This window comes from Trachemys scripta, chromosome 9, assembly GCF_013100865.1.
Source record: "Trachemys scripta elegans isolate TJP31775 chromosome 9, CAS_Tse_1.0, whole genome shotgun sequence".
Lineage (NCBI taxonomy): Eukaryota > Metazoa > Chordata > Testudines > Emydidae > Trachemys > Trachemys scripta.
Window position 1 is genome coordinate 29,140,739 of NC_048306.1, and position 13,505 is coordinate 29,154,243.

The following is a 13,505-nucleotide window of genomic DNA, read 5'->3' on the forward strand; positions in this document are numbered from 1 at the left end:
GGTCTCCCTTGGAACTATTATCCCATCCCTGGATCCGGGGGATTGGTATGCTGCCCTCGATATGAAAGATGCCTATTTTCACATCGCGATCAATCCGGCCCACAGACGTTTTCTGCGCTTCGTTGTCGACCAGCGCCATTTCCAATTTACGGTCCTGCCCTTCGGCCTGGCGTCAGCACCACGGGTGTTTACGAAATGCATGTCCGTGGTAGCAGCCTTCCTTCGAAAAAGAAGGATGCGTGTGTTCCCGTACCTGGACGATTGGCTTCTCGCGGGCAGGTCGGAGGCCGAGGTCCGATCTCACGTGACGCTGACCTTGCAGACGTTCGACAAGCTCGGCCTCCGGGTCAATGGGCCAAAATCCACGTTAGTCCCCACACAGAGGCTGGACTTCATAGGTGCTACCCTGGACTCGGTAACCGCGCAAGCGAGCCTACCAGAGGCACGGTTCATGTCAATTCACAGAGCCGTAAGCTCGGTCCAAAAATTCCCCACGACAACGGCAAGGTGTTGCATGCAGCTTCTGGGGCATATGGCAGCCTGCACACATGTGGTCAGACATGCTCGCCTGAGGCTCCGGCCTTTACAGTTGTGGTTTGCCCACACGCATCGCCCCAACAGAGACCCATTGGATCAAGTAGTCACGATCCCGAACCAGGTGCTCAGCTTGCTACGCTGGTGGCTCGATCGCCAACAGGTATGCGAAGGGATCCCCTTTGCTGCCCCGCAGCCCACTCTGACGTTGGTAACAGATGCATCGGACCTGGGTTGGGGGGCGCACCTGGGGGAACTGCGGACCCAAGGGCTGTGGTCCAGAGAAGACAAGCTGCTTCACATCAACCTGAAGGAGCTAAGAGCGGTTCGCCTCGCCTGTCAGACCTTCCACGCCACCATAAAAGGTCACAGCGTGGCAGTCCTGACGGACAACACTACCGCCATGTTCTATATAAACAAGCAGGGCGGGTCCCGGTCTTCTCCCCTCTGTCACGAGGCACTCCAATTATGGAACTTCTGTATAGCCCATGCGATACACCTCATCGCGACGTATCTTCCGGGGATTCAAAACGGCCTAGCAGACCACCTCAGCCGATCCTACCGAATGCACGAATGGACGTTGAGGCGAGACGTCCTGCATTTGATCTTCCGAAGGTGGGGCTTTCCCCGAGTGGACCTGTTCGCCACCAGGGACAACAGCCAATGCCCTCAGTTCTGCTCGTTCCAGAACCTCAGCCGAGGATCATTAGCAGATGCTTTCACGATCCCATGGGGAGGGAGCCTAAGATATGCCTTCCCTCCGTTCCCACTCATACACAAGGTTCTCCTCAAGACCTGCAGGGACAGGGCGACGATCATACTTATTGCCCCGGCCTGGCCACGCCAGCATTGGTTCACGTCCCTGCTGGAACTGTCCATAGCCGATCCAATCACCCTCCCCCTCCATCGCGACCTAGTCACGCAAGACAAAGGCCGCCTACTCCACCCGAACCTGTCTTCGCTACATCTCACGGCATGGTATCTCTCTGGCTGAATGATGCAGAACACAGGTGCTCTCACCAAGTTCAGCAAATCCTCCTTAATAGTAGGAAGCCCTCTACAAGAGCGACCTACCTGGCAAAATGGAAAAGGTTCTCCCACTGGTGTGAGCCTCAAAGCATACAGCCTTTACAAGCCTCCGTCGATCTTGGACTACCTACTGCACCTCAAGAATCAAGGGCTTGCGCCCGCCTCAATTAGAGTTCACTTAGCCGCTATTTCGGCTTTCCATCCGGGAGAGTTGGGAATGTCAGTGTTCTCCAACCCCACAGTGGCCCGATTCCTCAAGGGGCTGGAAAGGGTGTTTTCCGTACTCGCGCCTGTTCCGGCATGGAGCCTGAACCTAGTTCTAACAAGGCTCATGAGTCCTCCCTTTGAGCCCCTAGCCACTTGCTCCCTCACGCACCTCTCGTGGAAGGTGGCGTTTCTCGTGGCCATCACGTCGGCCAGAAGGGTATCGGAATTGAGGGCCCTCTCTTCGGAACCACCCTATACAGTGTTCCATAAAGATAAGGTGCAACTGAGGCCGCACCCCAAATTCCTCCCAAAGGTGGTATCACAGTTTCACATGGGGCAAAACATTTGCCTACCGGTGTTTTTTCCTAAACCCGATACGGACCCTCACCACCGCAGCCTATATACCCTGGATGTCCGAAGGGCGTTGGCATTTTACCTGGAACGGACCAGGTCGTTCCGCAGAACACCCCAGCTGTTCATTGCTATTGCGGAACGTATGAAAGGCTTGCCTATCTCGACACAGCGCTTGTCGGCATGGATTGTGCATTGTATACGCACTTGTTATGAGCTCGCCAATCTTCCGGCCCCGGAGATCCGGGCCCATTCGACTAGAGCCCAAGCGTCCTCAACGGCCTACTTGGCTCAGGTCCCTATCCAGGAGATCTGTAAGGCAGCCACCTGGTCGTCCGTACACACGTTCACAGCCCACTACGCGATCCATCATCAGACCAGAGAGGACGCGATGGTCGGGCGGGCCGTGCTACAGTCAGTTGTATCTTGACTCCTACCCACCTCCAATGGTAAGCTTGGGAATCACCTAATGTGTAATGGACGTGAACAATCACTCAAAGAAGAAAGAACGGTTATTTACCTTCTGTAACTGTTGTTCTTTGAGATGTGTTGTTCACGTCCATTACACTTCCCACCCTTCTTCCCCTCTGTCGGAGTCTCCGGCAAGAAGGAACCGGAGTGGTCGGGTCGGCAGGGATATATATACCCTGGAGCGGGGCGCCGCTCTGGCGGGAAGGGGGGGGCCCGCCGGCCCGACGGGAGCCGCTAAGGGAAAAAGTTTCCGACGTCCGTGCACGCGGCGCGCGTACACCTAATGTGTAATGGACGTGAACAACACATCTCGAAGAACAACAGTTACAGAAGGTAAGTAATCGTTCTTTCCACCTAATCTAAGCTCTCATTAAAAACAAAAAGTTAAGTTTCTAGCCCTTTTCTTTCTGAAGCTAAATTCCAAAATAGATCACTAGACTTGTAAATTAATAATGATGACTTTTCTCCAAAAATCATAGGTTTATTTGTGATTTTGGGGGGGGGGGGAAACCACAAATCCCTCAGTTAGCTATGCTCTCTCCCCTTCTTCCTCCTCCCCCACAACTGCCAGACACCAGAGCTCCTACCTCCAGATTCTGCAGTAATAGAATCTTCACTCCCCTAACATGAAGTAGGCAACTGGCAGCACAATATTCTCCCCTTGCAGGATTAACAGGTAGAGGGATCTCTTCTTCCATCACTAATTGAGTGGAAAGATGAGGAAAGTCAAAAGACTCAAAAGAAAAGCATAGAAAATCCATGACACTTGTGAGCATGATGACAAATTTACTTCCCTATCCATCACTTAAGATTAGGGTGTATCTGCATTTAGAATACAGCTGAATAGGACAAGATGATAGTGCATTACCAGAGCCACGCATAACTCCAACTTCCTTTAAGGAAGAGGAGCATAGCTATCAGCCTTTTGGTCCTTAGTACAAGCTTGCTCTCATATATAAATATACCAAAATTGTCAAGATATACTTATCAAAGATTAACTCCTAGCTAAATTAACCAACTACATCAGTTCATTCTGTGCCCTGGGCATATTTATGATACTTAAGAGAGAGAGAGAAGCTTCCAGTACAAACACTGTCAAACCACATAACCCATATTTGTGGTATATACATTTTACATGGCTAGACTTGCATTCATTTGAAAAATGTTGTGTGGTAATGACCTACAATATCTCTAGCTGTCTCCATTTTTTCTCAAAAAAATTAATCTCTCTTCTCATTTTTGGCTAAATTATGTAAAGCCTATATATTCCAGGAGAAAACCTCCTGTATAACTTTTAAACAACATTATCAAAATATTAAGTAGAATTATTCCTGAAGAAAATTTATTGTTGAAAGCTGGTTTTGTTACCAGAGAGCCATTGCTTTGGAAATTGAATGTCACAAAAGGTTATTAGTTATTTGACTAGATCATCTAAAATTGCCAGATTATACTTTAAGTATCTTTCCATTCAAATGGCAAATGAGAGGAATATAGAAAGATTTGGTCAGTGTTTCTTGAGCTCTATGGTTAGTATTCTTGCTTTGATTTTATATTTAGTCTAATATGGACCATATTTAATAAGTATTATCTTTGTGAAATTTTTATTGTGTTGATTTTTAAAATGTGATATTAATAAATCATTATATATATCAGGGGTGGCCAAACTTGCTGACCCTCCAAGCCACATATGACAATCTTCAGCTGAAGCCCTAAGACCGCTCTCCCCGATAGGCAGAAGCCAGAGGCAACATGTGGGAGGGCTCATCAGGTCATTTGTACCCGCCCCAGATTTTTGCAGGGTTTGCTGGCCCTGCTTAGTCACATGGTGCCTCAAGGCCCCCTCCCTGCACAGCAGCGGTTGGAGCCAGCAAACTGGGAGCTGCGGCTGTGGGGAGAGGCAGCGGCAAACAGCTGGGAACTGTAGGGAAAATTCCTGCTTTTGCTGCTGCCTCTCCCTGCAGCGCTAAAGCAGCGGACCCCTCCCTGCAGTTCTCAGCAGTTTGCCACTGCTGCTCCACCTGGAGCTAACACCTGGGAGTTGCAGGGAGGGGCCACTGAGGGCAAGGGAGGGGCATGCCTGAGGGGGATGGAAACCTTTAAATTATGCCTCCCTACTCTCAGCTGGCACCAGTCATCTCTGGCAGAAGCCTGTAGTCTCACAACCCCACCACAGGTCAGAAGCCCCAAACTTCCCCCCCTCACTCCCCACAGTCTGGTAGGTAGAGAATGGGGAGGGTCTGGGGGGCTTTGCGAGCCACACTTTAACGTAAAAGAGCTACATTCAGCTTGTGAGTCACGGTTTGGCCACCCCTGATATGTATTATGGTGGTACCCACAGGCCAAAATTGGGATTTGGGCCTCATTGTGCCAAATATAGAGGTAGATATGGTCTCTGCTCCAAAGAGCTTACAGTCAAAGGGAACTACTCACATCCATAAACGTACTTATATGCTTAAGTGTTGGCAGGAATGGGGCCTAAAAGTGAAGTGAAATGTCAAAAATAAAAAAAGCTTATGGTGATTGTTTTAACTCAACACATACAAATACTGTGTCATCATTTACAATTATTTATATTTTGATTAGACATTGCAAATATTTTTAAACCCTGTTTGTTTAATTCTGATAGCTATATACCATATCAGCCATCAGGAAGACCAGTTCCAGCAGCAGACAGTTCTTTCAGCCTCCAATCTCCTCAGCGTAACCAGTTTGGCTATCAGAACAGTCATATTCCTAATGTGGATTATGAAGAGGACAACCCCATTCCAGCTATGTCTGGGAGGCAATTTCCTGTACGTATAAACTATCTCAAGCACACATGAAAGGTGTCTTATACAATCTTGCAACCTGACACTTGAGAATAAGCTGTCATAATCCTGTATACATTTTATGTGGCTAGACTTGCATTCATTTGAAAAATGTTCTGTGTGTTAAAGGCTTACATCTCTAACTTCTGTGTTTTTTATCTCAGAACTCTTATATCACTATTCAGTCTAGGCTAGATTGTGAAAGCCCCTTTTTGAGGGTTTTATCCTTGTGTGAGCCCTCTCCATATGGGTAAATTTGAGCTATTGTTGAGGTCAGTGGGACTACTCATATGAATAAGTGCTTAATAAAGTGAGTAACAGGTGCATAATCCAGCCTTTTGATAGAGAATCTAGAGGACCAAAAGCATATCCATCTGCTGCTATGGAAACTATAATTCTACGTTGCTGATATTCTATAATGAGGGGAATTTTTAAAATTTATGTGAAACACAAATGCCTAACAAGCTCTGTACCTGATTCACCAATGTGTTACAGTTGTTTTGTGTCAGCATCATTTATTGATTTGGTTGGAGTTACACCAGTATAAAATTGGAGAAATGTAGCGACTTTGTTTCCAGAGTCATGTTGAAATCTTCAGTGGTGGTGATGTACAAATCTAAAATGGGTGCTATAGACACAAAGCTCTTAGTATAACTATGGTATATTGAACAACTTCCAAACTGACTCATTATCTACTGTTTAACTAAATTTCCCCTGAATTGTCAAATATATACTTTCTCCTTCACTTTCTGCCCTAAAATGTTGTGTTATTGCTAGCACTGTTAAACAGCTAATAATAGTAATAACAATAGTGCTGCTAATATTTAACTCTTACACAGCACCTTTCATCCAAGGATCTCCAAGTGCTTTACAAACATTAACACAAAAGCTTCATGGCATGCTTGTAAAGGTAGGTAGATATACATACTATAAAAAAGTAAACGTAGGCACAGAGAAATTAAATCTCTTTTTCCAATATACAGGAAGCTATTTGTAGAACTGAGAGTAAACCATGATTCTTCTTCGAGAGATGTCCCTGTGGGTGCTCCACTCCAGGTGTTGGTGCGTCCCTGCGCCTTCGCTCGGAGATTTTTCGCAGCAGTACTCGTACTGGCCACGCATGCGCAGAGGCTGCCCCTGCTGTGCGTACTATTATCCTAGACTCATGCGTGGCCAATCTCCTCCGTTCCTCTACCGTCCCCGGCCTGAGATGGAGCTCAGCAGAATCCTTAGGAAATCCCACACTCTTGCTACAATTACCTATTCTAGTAGTTAGTTTGTTGTCATTTCTTGTTAGTGTAGATCATTAGTTCTTTTATTTGTTATAAAAAAAAAAAAAAAATTCTCGCAGCCTCTTCTACCATGCCCGGCTCCACAGGCTTTAAGCGCTGCTCTACGTGTAAGGACGCTATCCCGCTCTCTGATGGCCACTCTCTACGTATAAAGTGCTTGGGGGAAACCCACATTCCCCAAAAATGTGCCCACTGTAGCAAACTCAATTCCAGGGCACGGAAGGACAGGGAGCTTAAACTGAAACTGCTCCTCCTGCAAAAGTCTATCGGGTCAGTTTCAGACCCAGGTGCCGACTCCGGCTCCGCTGCCCGCCACAACCCCCCTGCTTCAAAAAAACTGAAGAAATCTACAAAAAAGGGGCAGCCCTCTCCAACAAAGAAGTTGGTGAGGCACATGAGTTCTTCAGGCAGGTCAACAATTTCCCTGCCCGTGCTTCCCCGCTTCAGCACTTTTGAAGAGCCAGGCTCCTCAGGCATCGCACGAATGCCGCCTCAGGCTGCATCGGCGGCGCGAAGCTCCGGTGCCGAGGCTTCAGGCTTTCAGTTGCCTGCCTCGTTTATGGCACCGTTCGGCACCGCAACAGACGTGGTGCCGACATTTCCCGCCCTGCCTGACCTTCTGCAGGCTGATGTTGCCCTCCCGGCACCGACCATGGCACCGGCAACCGTGGCACAGACTGACAGGGAGATCAAAAACAAAACCCCTGCTCAGAGGAATGTTCCCTCACGGCAACCTCCTCCTCCACAGTTTTCACCTCACGCAGGAGCCTCACCTTTTCAATTTACTCAGACAGCAGATCTATTGGTATCACCTATTCTGCAGTCTCCCCTGATAAATGCCTGTTTGTCTTCAATGCCTGAGTCAGGATCTGAACAACCTTCCTCCAGTGAGGCGGAAACTGATCCACAGGGAGTTTTTTCTCCATATCAAGACTCCCAGACCCCACTCAATAGAGGTTACAAAAAACCTACCTCAGCCTATTCTCAGGATCCTGCCCCATGGGGAGTGAACCCCTGGATGGCACCACCTATGCCCTACCCACCACCATGGCAATGGTGGGCACCATGGGCATCGTACCCTCGAGAACACGTGCGCTATGGCACCTCGACCAGGAGCAACACCGGTCTAGCACCGCCACCTGACGGACCTGCCAGTGACACAAGATACCAGGCAGCACTGTCACACTTCCAGGAGCAATTGAGTCCTGCTCCTATTCCAGCAGAGCCGGACGTAACGCCTGAGGAAGCCTTACTTCCCCTTCCTCCAACACCGTCGGATGACTATGCAAAATTCCAAGACCTCTTTAAAAGAGCTGCCAGTGACTTGAGAATTAACTTGGAGGAAGTCACTGAACAACAGCATGAGCTAACAGACATCTTACAGCCCTCTTCTTCCTCTAGAGTGGCATTACCAATCAATGTAGCCCTTTTAGAACCCACTAAATCCATCTGGCAGACTCCAGCCACAAGCCTACCTACCTGTAAACAAGCGGACAGGAAGTATTTCATCCCTTCAAAGGGCTCTGAATTCCTTTTTACCCATCCGGCGCCAAACTCATTGGTAGTAGATGCAGCGAACCAGAGGGCCAAGCAACAGTACTCCTGCTCCACTCCAGCCAACAAGGACAGTAAACGCCTGAACCTCTTTGGCCGTAAAGTATATGCATCCTCGACGCTACAATTTCGCATAGCCAATTATACTGCAGTCCTTGCAAAATATGACCACAAAAACTATAATAAATTTATGGATTTTATTGATGACATCCCAGAACAGAAGAAACAACAATTCACAGCTCTGGTTTCCGAAGGACAAACCATATCACATACTGCTCTTCAAGCGGCCCTCGATGTAGCTAACACTGCAGCAAGGTCGACCGCCACAGCATTGGTCATGCGACGGGGTTCATGGCTCTCCTCCTCTTTCTTTCCTCGAGAGGTTCAGAGCACCATTGAAGATCTTCCCTTTGACGGGGAAAAACTTTTTGCCTCCACCACGAACGACGTGCTTCATTCAATGAAGGACGCAAGAGCAACCCTCCGGTCCCTAGGTCTCCAGCCACCTGCGACCAGAAGACGACAATATAGATACCAACCTTATCAACATCAACGCTACCCTGCATTTACACAACACTCCTATAGACCACAGGAGCAACAACAGCAACAACAACGCCAAAGACCAAGATTCCAGCGTCAGCGTCCTAATTCTACAGGGGCGCCGCAACCCCCTCCCACTAATAGGCAGATTTGAAGCATTGGTCGAGGGTTTAGAAAACAGCGTTCCCACTTCAGCCGGCACACCTATCTTTGGACACCGCCTACGACCATTCTCTCATCAATGGCAGAAAATTACATCCGACAAGTGGGTCATAGAGGTAGTTACAATTGGATACGCCATCCCCTTCCTCTCCTTCCCTCCCACCCACCTACCCTCCCCGTCCCTCTTCAGGGACCAATCTCACGAGCGACTACTCTTCCAAGAAGTGCAGCATCTCCTTCAACTGGGAGCAGTAGAAACTGTGCCAGAACGACACAGAGGGAAGGGTTTTTACTCCCATTATTTCTTAACAGAGAAGAAAAATGGGGGATGGCGACCAATCCTCGACCTCAGGCGGCTCAACAAATTTGTCAAAAAGGAAAAGCTCAAGATGGTCACTCTCACCACTATAATCCCGGCGCTGGAACAAGGCGACTGGTTTTCAGCCCTCGACCTACAGGACGCCTATTTTCATGTGACTATACACCCGTCCCACAGACGGTTCCTACGTTTTACTCTCAGCTCCACACATTTCCAATACAGGGTTCTCCCCTTCCGACTGTCCACGGCCCCCCGTGTTTTTTCCAAGATCCTAGCCGTAGTTACAGCCTACCTCAGAAAACAAGGGGTCGTAATATTTCCTTACCTAGACGATTGCCTCCTCAAAGCTTCAACGTTCGATGAAGCTCTCCGATCCATACGACTTACCATCAATTGTTTCCTATCTTTAGGCCTGCAAATAAACAAAAACAAATCCACATTATATACCCAACATCTGGAGTTCACAGGGGCATACCTCGACTCCCGGACGGGGTTGGCATCTCTCCCACCAGACCGCTTCAACTCTATAAGCCGACTGGCCACAAGGATTCGCAACTGTCCCCAGGTGACTGTCGGAGACTACCTACAAATACTAGGTCACATGGCCTCGTGCACCTCTGTCATCCAAAATGCATGCCTATACATGAGGTGCTTCCAAGCGTGGTTGGCCACGGTATACAGACCGAATGTGCACCCTCTAAACAAGACTCTCCCCATACCTGTCCGAGTCAAAGATTCCCTACAGTGGTGGACAGTTCACTCCAACCTCTGCTCTAGAGTCCCCTTTCTTCAGCAGGCTCCATCCCTCATATTGACGACCGATGTATCTCTGACAGGCTGCGGTGCACACATGTCTCACCACACAGTCCAGGAACTTTGGTCTTCAACCAAGACCTCTCTCCATATAAATGTCCTAGAACTTTGAGCCATTCACAATGCATGCCGTCACTTCCTGCCACTAATCAAGAATCAACACGTACGCATAATGACAGACAATATTGCATGCATGTTCTATGTGAATAGGCAGGGAGGAGCTCGATCCCATTCGCTATGCACAGAGGCCATGAAACTCTGGAACTGGTGCATTGCGAACAACATCCGGGTATCTGCGGCCTATCTTCCCGGAGTGATGAATACCACAGCGGATGAACTAAGCAGACGTTTCCCCTGGGATCACGAATGGGAAATAAATGAGCACACCATTCACAATGTATTCCACATTTGGGGCTACCCAGCAATAGACCTCTTTGCAACCGCAAAAAACAAGAAATGTCCCAATTTTTGCTCCAGAGCAGGACTAGGCAAACATTCCCTGGGAGACTCATTCATGATCCCATGGCACCAAAACTTACTCTATGCGTTTCCCCCGATACCAGTTCTCAACAGGGTCCTGATAAAAATACAAACAGATCGGGCCAAGGTGATCCTAATTACCCCGTCATGGCTCAGACAGCCGTGGTTTCCGTTTCTCACCAAAATGTCGATTCGACCACCAGTCCCCTTGCCTCTCATCCCGAACCTCCTAGCACAACAACACGGCCGCTTTCTCCACCCCAACCTGTCCATGCTTCACCTCCAAAGCATGGTTCCTACATGGTTCTCCCAAAGCGAACTAGATTGCTCTGAACAAGTTCAAAGAGTGCGCCTACATAGCAGAACACAATCTACTCGCACCACCTATCTACGTAAGTGGAAACGATTCACGCACTGGTGTTCAGCTAACAACTTGGTCCCACGTCAGCATCTCTTCCGCTCATACTTGACTACCTATTGGACCTTAAGCAATCCGGCCTTTCTTTCAGCTCCATCAGGGTCCATTTAGCTGCTATTACAACTTTTCATGACAAAATTGATGATATTTCTGTATTTGCTCATCCTATCACCAAGCGCTTCCTCAAGGGACTCCAAAACCTATACCCAGACATTAAACCACCTACCACCCCGTGGGACCTTCATCTAGTACTATCTTGCCTAACTCAACAACCATTTGAACCCCTAGCCACGTGCTCCCTTTTACACCACTCCATGAAAACAGCATTTTAGTGGCAATTACCTCTGCCAGACGGGCAGGAGAAATAACAGCTCTTATGGCAGACCCACCATATACGTTATTTTTCAAAGACAAGGTTACCCTCAGGTTACACCCCAAATTTCTTCCAAAGGTACACTCGTCATTCCACATTAATGAGCCGATACACTTACCGACCTTTTTCCCGAAGCCACATGCGAACTCGTTCAAAGCCTCAATGCATACACTAGATGTCTGCAGGGCACTGTCCTTCTATTTGATAGAACCAAACCTTTTAGAAATTCTCCGAAACTTTTTGTCTCGATCACTGAGCTTTCCAAAGGTACCCCTATTTCTACCCAGAGACTTTCAAGCTGGATTTCTCAATTCATCTGGCTGTGCTATCAGATGAAGAAGGTTACACCTCCAGACGGCATCAGAACGCACTCCACGAGATCTCTGGCTGCTTTTGTTGCATTCTTACGCAAAGTTCCCCTGGCTGATATCTGTAAAGCAGCCACTTGGTCCTCTGAACACACATTTGTTAAACACTATGCCCTTATTCAAGGCCCTCTATTGGATATACGCTTGGGCAGGGCGATACTATCTATGGCATTCCTATCAGATCCGAAGTCCCTATCCCCTTGAGGCACGCGGCTTTTAAGTCACCTGGAGTGGAGCACCCACAGGGACCTCTCTCGAAGAAGAAGAGGAGGTTACTCACCCGGTGCAGTAACTGACGTTCTTAGAGATGAGTGTCCCTGTGGGTGCTCCACTACCCACCCTCCTCCCCTCTGCTTCGGAGTTGGGATAGCCTCCGTTGTAGAGAAGGAACTGAGGAGATTGGCCACGCGTGCGTACTATTATCCTAGACTCACAGTGGGGGCAGCCTCTGCGCATGCGTGGCCAGTACGAGTACTGCTGCGAAAAATCTCCAAGCGAAGGCGCAGGGACGCACCAACACCTGGAGTGGAGCACCCACAGGGACACTCATCTCGAAGAACGTCAGTTACTGCACAGGGTGAGTAACCTCCTCCTCACATTTCCTTTCTCTAGCCACTGAATCATGTGTAAATGATTATTTAAAACAATGTAAGGACTCCATCAGCTTCAGCAATTAATGTCAATTAAAAATTCTAAATAAATAACCTAACTAGCACTCCCTTCCTGCCCCGTAGCTGTCTCTTTCAGTGGTACAGTGAAGTGATTTGTGTGTCCAAACAATTTGGGGTCTTTCCATATGGAAGTTCCTATGCAAGTAAAATAGGCACAGCTCTTCATAACAGTCAACCAAAAAAAAAAAAAAAATCAGTAGGGGAAGAGTTTAGTGTAAAGATTTTAAAAAACTTGTTACAAAAAAATTAAGAAAAATTAAACATTCAGAAAACCTCAAATATCTAATTATTTTCCATTAGACACTCCACATACTCATCATTTATGTATAATTTATGTTTGAACCTCTGAGAATCATTCTTAAATCTGACAGAAATCCCACCATGGATCAGGCCTTTAGAGTAGGTGCGAAGTAGAATTAATGACATAAAAGGGAGCTAGGTTGCCACCAACCAAAAGGTCTCCACCACTATCCTTGAGGACACCAGACATTTATTTTGCTGTATAAATTTGTTGTCATCAATGCAAAAAATTAGGGTCTGAAAGCTGATTCAGCCAGTTGGAATTCTGGAGGAGTTTTTCTTTCACTCAGGCATAAGTTTCATGTAATTCCCATACAGAAAATATTTTGTTGATACAAAAATGTTGCTGGCATCCCATGAAGTCCATTTTTTTCAGAAGCCTGTATTCCTATTAAAGTATTGTCTTCAATTAGTTGTTCAAAGGTTGATTGCAAAAGGGGAAAATGGTAACAAAACAAAAAATAAGGTGCCTTTTCCTCTAGAGTTTAAACCATGTTTTAAAACAATTCTTGCTAGCAGAGTGCTGAACTAATTTACCTAGCCCTGGTTGGGGAAGGTAGGATCTATTCTGTAGCATGATTTTGTAAAACTGTTGCATATGTGATCATGAGTACCATGTGAAATTGTGGAGCTTCGGGACAGACAGCATTTCTCATGGACTTTTGATCAGGTGCTTACATACTGCCCAATAATTAGGGCCCTACCAAATTCACAGCTGTGAAAAACGCATCACGGACGTGAAATCTGGTCTTTTGTATTCTTTTATCCTATACTATACAGATTTCACAGGGGAAACCAGCGTTTCTCAAACTGGGG

General features: G+C 47.3%; 1 protein-coding gene across 1 annotated transcript in view; it reads left to right on the plus strand.

The window, feature by feature from the left end:
* LOC117883386 overlaps positions 1 to 13,505 on the plus strand; it is a 38,904-nt gene that overhangs the window by 23,603 nt on the left and 1,796 nt on the right. The window contains exon 6 of the mRNA XM_034782652.1: positions 5,219 to 5,384. Within this exon, the coding sequence (XP_034638543.1) occupies positions 5,219 to 5,384 (166 nt within the window). The remainder of the gene's footprint in view (positions 1 to 5,218; positions 5,385 to 13,505) is intronic.